At 37.6% G+C, this 15,725-nt stretch overlaps 1 protein-coding gene across 3 annotated transcripts in view; it reads right to left on the minus strand.

The window, feature by feature from the left end:
- LOC120470620 (E3 ubiquitin-protein ligase RNF19B) overlaps window positions 1-15,100 on the minus strand; it is an 89,014-nt gene extending 73,914 nt beyond the window's left edge. For 2 of the 3 annotated variants that reach the window (XM_089118551.1, XM_089118550.1), the window contains exons 1-6: window positions 14,832-15,100; window positions 11,737-12,134; window positions 10,764-11,209; window positions 8,752-8,954; window positions 8,521-8,668; window positions 4,641-4,803 (exon numbers count right to left, since the gene is read on the minus strand). In XM_089118551.1, coding sequence (XP_088974677.1) covers window positions 4,641-4,803; window positions 8,521-8,668; window positions 8,752-8,954; window positions 10,764-11,209; window positions 11,737-11,895 — 1,119 coding nt within the window. In that variant the 5' untranslated portion in view covers window positions 11,896-12,134; window positions 14,832-15,100. Of the gene's footprint in view, window positions 1-4,640; window positions 4,804-8,520; window positions 8,669-8,751; window positions 8,955-10,763; window positions 11,210-11,736; window positions 12,135-14,781; window positions 14,801-14,831 lie in introns of those variants that run through there. The other variant, XM_089118549.1, reaches the window with a different exon arrangement.
- Between the last annotated feature and the right edge of the window lie 625 nt (window positions 15,101-15,725).

The raw sequence follows: 15,725 nt of genomic DNA on the forward strand, positions 1-15,725 counted from the left end.
GTTTTTTTTTCGGGTCAAAATTTTTAATTTCAATATCTCAGCTCTGGAAGGGTCTAGAGCCTCCATTTTTGCACTCAGGTCAAAGTCTCACAGCCCTCTATCAGAATCCAGAGTTTTGAGAAGATCGGAGAAACTTAATTTTTCGCCCGAAAATGAAAAAAAACGAAAGGGGTAACACTGTCGTTTTTTTTCGGGTCGAAATTTTGAATTTCGATATCTCAGCTCTGGAAGGGTCTAGAGCCTCCATTTTTGCACTCAGGTCAAAGTTTCGTGGCCCTCTATCATAATCCAGAGTTTTGAGAAGATTGGAAAAACTTAATTTTTCGCCTGAAAACGAAAAAAAACGAAAGGGGTAACACTGTCGTTTTTTTTTTGGGTCGAAATTTTGAATTTCGATATCTCAGCTCTGGAAGGGTCTAGAGCTTCCATTTTTGCACTCAGGTCAAAGTCTCACAGCCCTCTATCAGAATCCAGAGTTTTGAGAAGATTGGAGAAACTTAATTTTTCGCCCGAAAATGAAAAAAAACGAAAGGGGTAACACTGTTGTTTTTTTTTCGGGTCGAAATTTTGAATTTCGATATCTCAGCTATGGAAGGGTCTAGAGCCTCAATTTTTGCACTCAGGTCAAAGTCTCACAGCCCTCTATCAGAATCCAGAGTTTTGAGAAGATTGGAGAAACTTAATTTATCGCCCGAAAATGAAAAAAAACGAAAGGGGTAACACTGTTGTTGTTTTTTCGGGTCGAAATTTTGAATTTCGATATCTCAGCTATGGAAGGGTCTAGAGCCTCAATTTTTGCACTCAGGTCAAAGTCTCACAGCCCTCTATCAGAATCCAGAGTTTTGAGAAGATTGGAGAAACTTAATTTTTCGCCCGAAAACGAAAAAAAAACGAAAGGGGTAACTCTGTCGTTTTTTTTTTCGGGTCGAAATTTTGAATTTCGATATCTCAGCTCTGAAAGGGTCTAGAGCCTCCATTTTTGCACTCAGGTCAAAGTCTTACAGCCCTTTATCATAATCCAGAGTTTTGAGAAGATTGGAGAAACTTAATTTTTCGCCCAAAAACGAAAAAAAACGAAAGGGGTAACACTGTCGTTTTTTTTTCGGGTCGAAATTTTGAATTTCGATATCTCAGCTCTGGAAGGGTCTAGAGCCTCCATTTTTGCACTCAGGTCAAAGTTTCGTGGCCCTCTATCATAATCCAGAGTTTTGAGAAGATTGGAGAAACTTAATTTTTCGCCCGAAAACGAAAAAAAAAACGAAAGGGGTAACACTGTCGGTCTTTTTTTCGGGTCGAAATTTTGAATTTCGATATCTCAGCTCTGGAAGGGTCTAGAGCCTCAATTTTTGCACTCAGGTCAAAGTCTCACAGCCCTCTATCAGAATCCAGAGTTTTGAGAAGATTGGAGAAACTTAATTTTTCGCCCGAAAACGTAAAAAAAAAAAAACGAAAGGGGTAACACTGTCGTTTTTTTTCGGGTCGAAATTTTGAATTTCGATATCTCAGCTCTGGAAGGGTCTAGAGCCTCCATTTTTGCACTCAGGTCAAAGTCTCACAGCCCTCTATCAGAATCCAGAGTTTTGAGAAGATTGGAGAAACTTAATTTTTCGCCCGAAAACGAAAAAAAAACGAAAGGGGTAACACTGTCGTTTTTTTTTTCGGGTCGAAATTTTGAATTTCAATATCTCAGCTCTGGAAGGGTCTAGAGCCTCCATTTTTGCACCCAGGTCAAAGTCTCACAGCTCTCTATCAGAATCCAGAGTTTTGAGAAGATTGGAGAAACTTAATTTTTCGCCCGAAAACGAAAAAAAACGAAAGGGGTAACACTGTCGTTTTTTTTTTCGGTGGAAATTTTGAATTTCGATATCTCAGCTCTGGAAGGGTCTAGAGCCTCCATTTTTGCACTCAGGTCAAAGTCTCACAGCCCTCTATCATAATCCAGAGTTTTGAGAAGATTGGAGAAACTTAATTTTTCGCCCGAAATCATAAAAAAACGAAAGGGGTAACACTGTCGTTTTTTTTTCGGGTCGAAATTTTGAATTTCAATATCTCAGCTCTGGAAGGGTCTAGAGCCTCCATTTTTGCACTCAGGTCAAAGTCTCACAGCCCTCTATCAGAATCCAGAGTTTTGAGAAGATTGGAGAAACGTAATTTTTCGCCCGAAAACGAAAAAAAAAAAACGAAAGGGGTACCACTGTCGTTTTTTGGGGGGGCCGAAATTTTTAGTTGCTCTGATCTTCTTGAAACTCTCTTCTCATCTCTCACGGAGCAGCGGAGACCTAAAGGTGGAGCGACGGAGTGGATGATCGAGAGAGGAACAGGCCTGCTTTTGTTTGTGTTTTATATTTTATTTTGATAAGCCAGCAGTCATCCGTGAGGGGCTGCTGGCCAGTATTTATGTTTTATTTTGGGTAGTCAGCAGTTCCATGATGAAATGCTGGCAGATAATTTGTTTATTTCGTTTAAATAAAGTTTTATTTTTGATTGTCATCCGGTTCCTGCCTCCTTCTTCCCTGAACCTTGCTACACTTAGCTTTCAAAATATTTGGGTGAAAACCATTTATCTGCACTCAGGAGGCTCCCCTGAGTCCGTAGCACCAAGCACCATCCCATAATTCCACCGTCCACGAACCCACTATTTTTATAATGGCATAATGCTATGTGGGATGTCCATATCTTAGCTCTGGAAGGGTCTAGAGACCCCATTTTTGCACTCAGGTCTAACTCCAGAGGCCCTCTATCAGGATCCAGAGTTTCAAGAAGATCAGAGCAACTAAAAATTTCGACCAGAAAAAAAAAAAAACGACAGTGGTACCCCTGTCGTTTTTTTTTTGTTGCGAAAAAATAAGTTTCCCCAATCTTCTTGAAACTCTGGATTCTGATAGAGGGCCTTGGGACTTAGACCTGAGTGCAAAAATGGAGTCTCTAGACCCTTCCAGAGCTGAGATATGGACATCCCACATAGCATTTATGCCACTATAAAAATAGTGGGTTCGTGGACGGTGGAATTATGGGATGGCGCTTGGTGCTACGGACTCAGGGGAGCCTCCTGAGTGCAGTAAAATAGTTTTTATCATGAAAGTAACTTTAATTAAAATGTGCAAAAAATACAATACCCAAATCCCCATTCAATAGATTGCAGGTGGGATTCTGTCCAGTTGCATCTTATTGCATGAAGGTCAGGGTTAGTACTTTTCAAATATAGTCAGTTATTGGACAAATAGTGGGTTTTTGGACACGTGGTTTTTAAACTTAGCTTTCAAAATATTTGGATGAAAACCATTTATCTGCACTCAGGAGGCTCCCCTGAGTCCGTAGCACCAAGCGCCATCCCATAATTCCACCGTCCAAGAACCCACTATTTTTATAATCGCATACATGCTACATGGGATCTCAATATTTCAGCTCTGGAAGGGTCTAGAGCCTCAATTTTTGCACTCAGGTCTAAGTCCCATGGCCCTCTATCAGAATCCCGAGTTTCAAGAAGATTGGAGAAACTTATTTTTTCTTGCCAAAAAAAAAAAAAACGACAGGGGTAACACTGTCGATTTTTTGGGGGGCCAAAATTTTGAGTTGCTCTGATCTTCTTAAAACTTCGGATTCTGATAGAGGGCCTTGGGACTTAGACCTGAGTTTAAAAATGGAGTCTCTAGACCCTTCCAGAGCTGAGATATGGAATCCCACGTAGCATTTATGCCATTATAAAAATAGTGGGTTCGTGGACGGTGGAATTTGGGTAGTGTATTTTTTGGACATTTTAATTAAAGTTTCTTTCATGATAAAAATGATTTTACTGCACTCAGGAGTCTTCCCTGAGTCCGTAGCACCAAGCGCCATCCCATAATTCCACCATCCACGAACCCACTATTTTTATAATGGCATAAATTCTATGTGGGATGTCCATATCTCAGCTCTGTAAGGGTCTAGAGACCCCATTTTTGCACTCAGGTCTAAGTCTCATGGCCCTCTATCAGAATCCAGAGTTTCAAGAAGATCAGAGGGCGTTGGTACATTTTTGGGAAGTACACCTGTTTTGACCTGATGTCCATTGGAATGGACAAAAAAAAAAAAAAATCACAATGAAAGTTTCACAATGAAATCACAATTTTTTTTTCCATTTGTTTTCATTTATAGAAACCTCATGAGCTGGGAAAATGTACTTTTATATTTTTCAGAAACTTGAAACATAATTCAGGTTTGAGGGTGTTAAGAGACTTAAAACTAATTGTCACATACAAAGGAAGTAATCAAATGAGTGTTTTCTGATTAATCTTATTACTCTAAAAATATCCCGCTGTTTTTTTTTTTTTTTTTCATGGGGTCCCAAAGAGCAAAATTGACTCTTTGGCACAGTGGCACAGTGAAAATGGCACAGTGAAGCACGCTCTACTTTCTTTGCAAACATTTTCTACATCACATTAACCTGCTGTGTGAAGGGTCTGGTGGATCTACATACATTTACATATAAGCATTCAGCAGCACTTTTCTCATGATGAGGATACAGCCAGGGGCATGACCTTGTCTTTTTATCATCCTAGAGCTATTAAACGGTCACTGAATGCATTTCTCAACAGAGAGGACAAACATACAGTAGCAGCTCACTTTGATTTAAATAATGCAGCACATTTTTCAATCTTTACCTTGCGGCCCATATAAATTGGGATGCCCACAATGATGACCGGTATCGCAATGCCTGCTATGAGTGAGATCACCACTGGAGCCCCGAGCAGCATGCCGACCTGCCACAAAACCTTTCGGGTCTGTGACCACGGCTTCTTTCCCCAAAAAGTGCAGCCTGAGGGACTGTAAGGAAAAAAAAGACATTTATTTTTAATGTCATGAACATGACATGGGGTTAAATACAAGACACACACACACAGTCTCATTGGATCAATATTTTATGATCTCATCCTCGATTAGCCTCATGCACTGCCTGGGTGAATTACAATCCTCTATGGTCAGTGTCACTTCCTGTTTTGTACTGTGTGGCAAAGTGCTACAAGGTTCAAGCTTAAAAGTGAATTTGAATTAAATATTTGAAGACAACACTTTATTATTGATGAATGTTGATCAACCACCCAATAGGCAAATATACATCAAAAATATACATCTGTTGTTGCAAAAAATGGTTAAGCCCGTCAAAATGTTTACCGATTTAGAAATGTGAATTATTGATTACATTTCAATACTATCTTTTTTCGTAACTTCTGTCAATATTTCAAATATCACAAAAACAATTTTGGGCCCTATTTTAACGATCTAAGCACATGTTCTAAAGCGCAAGGTTCAAGTGCACTTTGTCAAAGGGCGTGTCCAAATCCACTTTTGCTAGTTTAACGATGGGAAAAATGGTTGACGCACTTGATGCTTGATGCATGGACTCAAAGGGTTGTCCCTATTCTCTTAATGAGTAATGGGTGTGTTTAGGGCGTGCAATAAACTAGTCAGCATCTCATCTCCCATTTCCTTTAAAAGCTAGTTGCGCTCGTGCCATGGCGGATTGCTATTTTACATGGAGGAATTTGCAAGCGGTAAAACTGAACGCTTCTCCAGAGAAGAAATGGATATTCTTGTGCGCAAGGTTAAAGCGCGTAAGCAGACCATCTACGGGACAAGCCGGATTTCACCATATCTTTATGTACACAATAATAATCTTTTACATTGTAATCATTTTATTTGTAATATTTGCCATGTTTGTGTGCTGTTGCGCATCCCTGTGTGTTTAATAAGCAGTGTACATGCATTGTGCACCCGACTATAGGCTCAAATTACAAATGCACCCTTTAAATAACAAAAAAAAAAAACAAAAAAAAAAAAACACTGCGTCATTGACTGCACAGTTTATTTCAGTTGCCTCAAAATATCAACGCGCCAACAATGCGCCTGAACACACCTTGTTTTCAGATCAGCACGCCCATAGGCACACAAGTGGGCACAAATGCATTTGCTATTTAAACAACGTGGCACATATGACGAAGTGAAAATGATAACTGTATTTAAACGACGTGAAAATGATAACTGCGTCGGGCTGAAACTAGCAATAAACACTTGTGTCGCGCCCGGCAAGGCATTGCGCCGGGTGTATGATAGGGCCCTTTATGTCTACAAAAATGTTTTTTACCTTTTTCAAAAATTACCACAAATAAATGTGGTGTCACATGACAGATTTAAACATGCATCTGTATGTTGCTTCTATTAAAATGATAGTTCCCCCCAAAATGAAAATTATATCATCAAATTTCATACTCACCTCCAGTTTCTTTCTTCTGTTGAACACAAAATATATTTTGAAGATTGTTGGTTACCAAACAGTTACTTTTAATGTTACATATCATCTTTTGTGTTCAGAAGAAGAAAGAAACTCATACAGGTTTGGAAAAACTTGAGGGTAAATAAACGATGACAGAATTATTTAATTTTTTTGGTAAACTATCCCTTTAAACCGCTAAATCTTGGTGATGTTCAAGGGTGTGTTAAATCTAAATACATACACAGTAACAAATAATATGAATTCTATACATTTTTCACTTTGGACCGGTCTTGTCTTAAATGGCTCATTTAGAATTATGATGAAAATTATGCATTCTATCTCCGGCCAGCTGGAGCCTAGCAGAATGGGGTGTTCATTAAATTAAGAAACCTGCTTCTGGCAAATCATGGGGGTTGGGTTGCATGGACAGGGAAATATGAACCGAGATTTGTACTGATTAATTGACAAGCGTTGGTGCTGGCCAACATCCAAGAATGGAAAAATCTATTCGAAATCAGCTTTGGTGCAGCGATAGCTTACTGAAACTGGAAGCAAAGTCGCTATCTGAAAGATCAGACCTCTAAAATGCCTTAGCTTCTGTGAGACTTGTTGATTAAGAGTAATTAAGCAAATCTGATAATCTGCAGCAGTCATGAAGTCGGCTACAAAAGCATCTCGGCACAAACTCAGTTTTCCAGGGCCAGAAAAACATATTTGACATTCTTGTGCAGCAGAATTACCCCTGTTTAGCTTGGACTGAATGTTTCAGAGAGTAGCTTAATAACAGATCACAAACTCTGGTGACTGCTTGTGATGAATGTGGGCTATGCGCTTGCAGGCAAATGTCCTATATATTGTTGGGAAAGCTCTGCACACTGGATGAATATTATGTAAATGTTAATTACAAAGTGTACAGTAGCCAGCAGGAACTTAATCAATTAATAAACACAGGTTGATTTAAAAACTCTATGAGTTTCTCTTACACACAACCACGGACCAAATTTTGCATATTTGTTACCAGGTATAAAGGTCTGTTACACAGTTAAGATTATTTGAAGGCAGACATGCTAATATTGCTGCTGAAGAACTGTGCTACTCTACTATTTTCAAGAAATGATTCTCCCCACAAGAACTCTGCTCAAACTTAAATATTTGATGTATTAGAGAAATCAAATAGATTGGCGAGCCACCCAAACAATCGCTCGGCCAAATATAGAGAAATCTTACACTATGCTTAAGGTGAATGTGACTTCCAAGGGTAGAACGTTTTATTTGAATTCAGTCTGCCGGGAAATAAAGTATTTAGAATGTACAGGGTGGATACAATGAGAATTTTCAATGTCAGACGCATCAAATCTCCAAAACAAGTTTGAGTCTGCAAGAATATTAGATATTTATGATCAAAATTATATTCTCCTCCTTTTTTGTCTATGAAATAATCTGTACTTTTTTCTGCATCTTTTTTGTCTATGTTTTCAGTGTCTTCTGCACCATTATCTAAATTATTTTCTATATGATTTTCCTCACTAAAAATCGATATTTAAATATTTTTAATATTTTTTGGTATGATTTATATTAAAGTTCAAACGTTTAGGATAGGTAAGATTTTTTTTAAATGTTTTTGAAATGAGTGTCTTTTTCTCACCAAGGCGTTTATTTGACCACAAATACAGAGGCATTGTGAAATATTATTACACCTTAAAATAACTGTTTTCTATTTGAATATATCTTAATTTATTCATGTAATAGCAGCAACCATTAGACCAGTATTCAGTGTCACATGATCCTTCAGAAATCTTTCTAATCATTAATACTGATTTGCTGCTCAAGAAATATTTCATATTATTATCAATGTTAAAAACTGTTGTTCTGCTTACTTAGTGGAAACCGTGATACATTTTTATGCATTTTTATCACAGCATTCATTTGACATCTTTTATAACATTATAAATGTTTTACTGTCTCTTTTGCTCAATTTAATGTGCCTGTCCTTAATCAAATAATATGAAATAATTTTTCTGACCTCAAACTTTTGATTTGAACTGTATTGTATTTCAAATAAATCCACCTTTAAAGTGCATAAAATCTAAACTGAGCCGAGGTTGGTTGCTTTACATGTCACTCAGATCTTCCTGTCTAAATGCGTATTTCTTGTACAAAATAAGCTACAATGAGGACGAAACCGTAGCTGTTAGCCATTAGTCAAAGATCTTGCTAAGTGCGACAACTCTTACAGTAACTTGATGAGCGTGTGTTCTGTATGTGTGTACCTGAGGTAGTGCACATCAGTGATCTCCTGCATGCACAGCCAACAGAACTGACAAGCACACACTGTACAGTTCATTCGATTGCAGCTGCCATCATTAGTCTTCATGATGTAGGCCCCACACCGTGGACAGGGCTTGATTTCCTCTGCATCTTAAAGAGCGAGGGCAGAAACAAACATCTTAGATGGGACCCCAAATGGATATTAGGTTGGTCCCTCAATATTCGCACCATACCGCCAGGCTCCTCGTTGAACACGAAGAGTGTGGAAACATCATTGCCTCCTGACGTGTGGCGAGAGCGCTGACGTCTGGCTTGGTCGCAAGTCTGGTCTGGGTGCCACAGCTGACGGCAGTGGTAGCAAAACTCGGTTTCACAGCCTTCCCGACCACAGCTTAGCTTGGGACACTCCGCACAGCCGTAAGCTATCACTGCATAGCTAATGAATGACAGAATACACAATAAAACATATGGATTAAGTCAATTATATTTCAACTTAAAACAACAACATGCAGCTAGTTCACGTGCGTTAATCAATATTTTAAGCACACATCATTTGATATGTGAACATAAGCCACCATCTCCAGCAGACGGTGGTGGTTACAGCTAACATCATTGTTTTTTGTGCTTCAGTCACAGTAGTAAAGAGAGAGGATGCTCTCGGTCCCATGTGAAGTGACTGCTGGTGATACCTAATACTGTCTTGTTGACAAGAAATGCCAAACAGCCATGGGTTCCCATCACTACCCCGATCTGGTTACCATTAGGAAACCTAAATCTAGCCTCCAGAACTATACATAATGCACCACAGAGGAGAACGTCCTTCCCACTGCAGCGTGCGTGAAATAATGATCTGCCATTGTACACTTGCTCATTGAAAATCCAGGTAAAACCCACTTCACATGGGTGAAGTCGGGTGATCAGCAGGTCTGCAAGCTGTTGTGACTGAGGATGACCTAGTAGACCATTTCAGTCAAGCTGGTTAGAGTTGATAGACCACCTTGGCGAAGCTGGTGGAGAACCCATGGTCTAACTAACTCCCAGCAACAAGCCAAAAAACAGTTTGACCACATTTAAAATTATTGATTTTTTTTCAATATAAAACTTCTCACTAGCAATTAAGTTTCTGACAAGCAATTCCATTGAGTAATATTATGTGGTGCCTTTATGTCAGCTGGTTTGTTTTATGAAACACAGTCTAACTTGTTGTGACTAGCAGCATACTGTAAGATTACATTTAGCTGTGTCATTAAATTATATTGTCAAAAACCTTATCATCCAATTACTGTTATCAATACAACATTTTCTGAATCCACTCTTAAAGGGATACTCCACTTTTTTTGGATATAGGCTCATTTTACCACTCCCCCAGAGTTAAACAGATGGGTTTTACCATTTTTAAATCCATTCAGCCGATTTTCTGATATTTAGAAGAATATCGGTAACCAGACAGTTTCTGGTCTCATTGATTTCCATAGTAGGAAAAAATATACTATGGAAGTCAATGAGACCAGAAACTGCCTGGTTACCGATATTCTTCTAAATATCCAAAAAAAATCGGCGGAATACATTTGAAAACGATAAAACCCAACTGTTTAACTCTGGGGGAGTGGTAAAATGAGCCTATATCCAAAAAAAGTGGAGTATCCCTTTAAGAGTGGATTCAGAAAATGTTGTATTGATAACAGTAATTGGATGATAAGGTTTTTGACAATATAATTTAATGACACAGCTAAATGTAATCTTCAGTGAATCTCAAAATAAATTTTTCATACTGTACATTATAATGTGGTATTGCGTAAATTCACTTCACTAGCTATAATATATTATTTATATTATAGCTATTATTCAAATGTTATCTTTCAAATTTCTATTTTTTTTATTAAATATAAAACATAATATAGAATACAAAAATTACACTTATTGTTTATTGGTCATAATGTGAAAACCGAATAATACGAATATTATCATTCTAAAAAAAATCTGCTTAATATTTAAAATCAAAGTTACAAACCTGCAAGATAAAATCATTGCACTTTTTTCTTTTACCACTTTTAATATAAATGATAGATTTTTTAAAAAGTGCAGCTAAAAACCTTTTTGTAGATATTACAGTGAAAAGTTCAATAAAAGAAAATTACGGTATTGGTAATATAATATGTCAATTTGTAATATTAAATCAAGTGTTGGAACAACATCCCTCTATAATGGCACTCTAGAAGAGGATGGGACACATTTATGTGCTAACCTGCAGTCTGGGGCTGGGCACCAGCGCGTGTCCGGGTCAGCAGCCAGAAAGCGGCGCAGCTGAAACTCTTCGAAGCGCTCCAGCAGAGCACCGTCATCCAGGATGGCACGGACGTCGGGCAGAGCCAGTACTTCAGGGCACTGCGGGCAGGCGATACCCACTCGGCTCTCAGAGATCTCGATGCGTAGGTATTGGCGCAAACAGTCAGTGCAGGCACGGTGCTGGCAGGAGGACAGGCGAGGGAAGTGGCCGCGTGGTTGACTCAGGAGGCAGAGCGGGCACTCCACCAGGTGCTCGAGCAGCTGATCCTGACTGGAGGAGGACAAGGACAGTACACCCATTGAGCCACTGCTCCCACACTCCACACCTCCCTCGTCATCTTCCCCTTTCCCAGGATCTCCTCCATCCCTGCCGCCCTCTAATCCAACCTCACTGTGAGCCCAGTCCTGGAAGGAAACACAAAATGATTCAGGGAAGAAATTAAAGTTAAGACTTTTTCTGTCTAATGAAGAATGATTATATTAAATTAGAAAATGACACGGCCTAACAATTCAGTTTTTTTTTGGCAAAAGAGCCAATGGTTTGTGGTTTGTGAGACGTCATGCATCTGATTTCTCAGTGGGTGTGAGCCAAATGGCGTCCCAATTTCCCAAATGTCCAATGTGGGAACAGTTTTACTTTAATTGTATTGAAAGAACAGCTTTCACGGCTTGATAACATTTCTTTTTGTGTTCCAAGAAGAAAAAGTCAGTTTTTTTTTTTACAATAATTATGCTATTCAATAACTTTTTTTGGAAGTTGCATTCAAAATCTGAGGGAGCATGTTGATACTTCTGAAAGGAACTGAGATGTTAAAGTGTCTACCAGATAAAATTAACTATTACAGCAACTGTTTACAGAATACAGAGATTCAATTGAAACGTGTTTAAGAGATAAAAATGTACAGAGAACAAATGTATAAATGTCATCTTACTTGTAGCACGTGTTCATGGTCATTGGGTGTAAGAGTGATGGCCACTTCCTCCTTGTTCAAAGTCCTGGCGGGCTTCTCAATCCTGGGATCAGATTTGGGCTTTCGGCTGAAGAAGCTGAGAAAACTAAGGGACTGTGACTGCTGCTTGGGTCTCTTCATTGTACAGAGCTGGACAGTCCAGCCAAAACAGCATGAGTGGATCAGGACCCCTTTGTTTGTCTGTCTCTGTTTGTTGCTTATGGTCTGACACTGAACATTGGCAAATAGACCATTGTGAGGAAGTAGAAAAAACGTCCACAACAGCGTTTCCTGATCAAGGTCATCCTTGTTTTCTTCTTAGATGAAATGTTTTATGTTCCTTTAATTATCCAAACGATTCACAAAGGGTGGTTTCATAACTGAAACAACAAGAACAACAACAACAACAACAACAACATATAAACAGTATCAGAACTAGATTGTGAAGAAAGACATGTTGTGGAAAACATCTTTCAGTGCAGATCCATTACAAAGTTTGGGGTCGGTAAGGTGTTTTAATGTTTTTGAAAGAAGTCTCAACTGTTTTCTTTTTTAATTTTATATTGTTCTAATATTTTTTAGGAAACTTTGATACATTTCAGGATTATTTAATGAAAAGAAAGGTCAAAAGAACAGCACTTGAAATATATATCTTTTGTAATGTTTTGTGTCTTCTTCAGTATCACTTTTTTGATCAATTTAATGTTTTCTTGCTGAATAAAAATATTAATTCTTACAAATCTTACTAATCCCAAACACATTTATTGCACGCGCAGTCATACACTTACATACACATCTTTGTAAACATATTTTTACCTTGAAAAAAGGTAAAAATACAAATGTTTACAAAGATATTTCCAAAGGCCTTGATTATTTTCTGGCTTATAAACTTGGCTCCCACCAACAGTTCATGCAAAGACAACTGCATAGTGCACACTTTCACTGAGAGGTAGTTATTTGGTAACGCTTCCTTTTACAGTCCAGTTATCCATGTAAGTACTATGTACTTATTTTAGTAACTACAATTACTGTGTAATAACTAGTACTAACTCTGAACCTACCCCTAAACTTACCCCTGTTCCATGTACATACCTTATATTAGCCAGTACTTTCTAGGTAAGTACACTGTAAGTATACTGTAAGTACTGTACTGTAAAAGTAAGCGTTACCTACATTGTGTGACAAAGCTGGTGGAATGGAGAAGTCTGAGCTGTATTTTTTTCTTGATACATGATCATGTGAAATTAATTTACCAACTGACCAACAGAAATATTTTGAAGAAAACTAAACTAATGACAAAAGCACTTTTTTTTTTACTAAAACATGAACTAAAATCAAAATAAAAGTGTATAATATATAAAATAATATAATATTTTGCTAAATATAAAAACTAATTCAAAATATGAATACTATAACAGCATACAAATAATACAAAAATAACAGTCAATTTGACATATTGTTCATAGTTATTTTGCTATATACGAGGAAACAAACTGCTAAATGATTCAATATAAAACACTAAGACAAAAAATATATTCACGAGGATCAATCTAATTCAGATCTTTTCAGATAAACATTCTGATGTGGTAAATCAGAATATATGAAATCTAAATAGCAGATTAAATTAAGAGATATGGCCGATAAAGCTACTAAGAAAAAAACTGAATTATGATCATTATAAATAAAATGGTCAATCGAGAAAATCAATGTCTTATTCAGGTCTTAATAGCAAAACAACTATATTTTTTCACTTCCCCTTAACAATCTCAAGAAAATCATGGTTTTGTTAAATAGAAAAAAAAAACATGAAATCTTATTGGCCAAAAAAAAAAAAAAAAAAAAAAAAAGAAAAGAAAAGAAAAGAAAAAAGATCAAGATCTGCTAAAGATCAATATTTTGATCTGAGATAAGCAACATCAGCCCCTCTGGCAGCATTACGTAATTAACGTGAGGGTCTGTGTCTTGCCTTTGACTGCATGCTCCATCACTCATCAGAACAGAAACCAATAAGGAGAATAGACCTAATATCAAGGTCATTCAACACTCTGACAAGCAGGGTTTTAAAATGCACAAGATAGAGCTTCAAGCGTGAATAAAAAGAGTTATACAATTATAATGGAGGCAATACATTAGCCTATGATAGATTAAATTATTACAAAGGTGCATTTAGATATTCTGCTTGACTTCTAAGAAACATAGGCCTATATGCATGTCATTGATATCTGAAATAATTTCCACCAATATAGTCTATTATGTCTCATGGATGCATGGAAAAGAAATACTTTTATCATGCAGAATGCAGTGCCAGTGGACCTCAATGATGAGACAAAGCTCAAATGTGTTTTATAGCTTCTTTGGCCATAGAGCAAAATCCTGTGGCCGAGATCTTTGGATTGGCTTTGTTGTGTTTTCTTTCTCTCGGTTCCCTGGACTAGGCTATTCCTGGACATGCACTGAACGGCTTTCTTGTTTAACAAATTAAGCAAAGTTGGGCAGCAACTTGGCAAACCCAAAATACCAAAAGCCGATGAAATTCTATAGCCCTGTTTACAATTAAGCTTTTGAAGAAGGAGGGTATCCCATTAATATGTTGACTAATAATTCCCTTCAGGAAAGCATCGTGGCAATGCCGTTTAGGGCGTTATTTGAGGACACACCTCCATATTATAGGGGCAGGAGCACATCAGTGATCCGACATTTACACCAACTGTTACTTTAATGATACAGTAGCCAACGAATATTTATATTAGCCTACAATTTACGTAGGCTACAGAATAACATGCACTTCAAAAGACCTATCGATTGTGCAGAAATGGGTCTGTTTATCGTTGCTTTAAAATTCATTCACTGAAATTCATTGTTTACGAACAGAATTTGTATTATTAATTAATAAGAAGGTCTGGCCAGGGCATCACAGCACTGCAGGGAGTGGCAAGGTTATTACGTATGACTGTTCACCCCTGCCAAATAATACACTTTTATGCGTAAATACAGCATATTATGCAGTAACGCAGAAGACTAAATTACCTTCTGACCAAAAGATAGCGCACAATAAATGAATGAAATCAGCCTCTTACCTCCGCTCAGTGCGTTATCAGCTCAGCAGCACCATCGGATGGGTGCTTAGCTCCTCCCACAGAGCGGCTGAGGACGGCTCCTCCCACTGCTGTAAAACGTCGCCTGTTGGGTGTCTTTGAGCGTTTTTCTGGACCCTGTGGTCTGAGATTCGCCGCATGACGTTGGCGAGGAGATCCCCTTGAACCTCGAGGTTCCCTTTTCACTGCACACCGGCGGCGCCGGCCTGCTGCTCGAGAGCGTAACGGCCTGCGGGAAAGATGCTGCGACTGCAGCAGTGATCATCGGAATCCGTGCGATGACGTACAATCACTTACTTCATTCAATGACGAACCACATTTTAACGAAACAATACCTGACAACAGCGATCTCTGCCTCTGAACACAACAAATGGCTATAAATATATATATATATATATATATATATATATAGCCTAGCCTACATATGCAAATAAAGAGTATGGTTGTCATTCTAAATTCAGTAGCCTATTGTGTAGGCTGTTCGGTAATTGAGCAAAAATTGAAAATTGAGCACCACTGCACCATTAATTATTTTAATATAACGGTATTAAGCCCATTTCATAACAATGCAATATGATAGGCCTATATGCCGACGATCAATTTTTATATTTTCTTTGAAGAAAATATAAAATTGATCGTCGGCATATATATAGGCCTATATCATATTGCATTGTTATGAAATATGATATATATATATATATATATAGGTGATAAAATATCATATGATAAATCATATGATATATATATGATAAAATATAAAATTGATCGTCCTTGTATTAATAAAATAATATAATACATATAATATAATGTAATATAATATAATATAATATAATATAATATAATATAATATAATATAATATAATATAATATAATATA

The sequence above is a fragment of the Pimephales promelas genome, chromosome 13 (assembly GCF_988280905.1).
Source record: "Pimephales promelas chromosome 13, fPimPro1.hap1.1, whole genome shotgun sequence".
NCBI classification, from domain to species: Eukaryota; Metazoa; Chordata; class Actinopteri; order Cypriniformes; family Leuciscidae; genus Pimephales; species Pimephales promelas.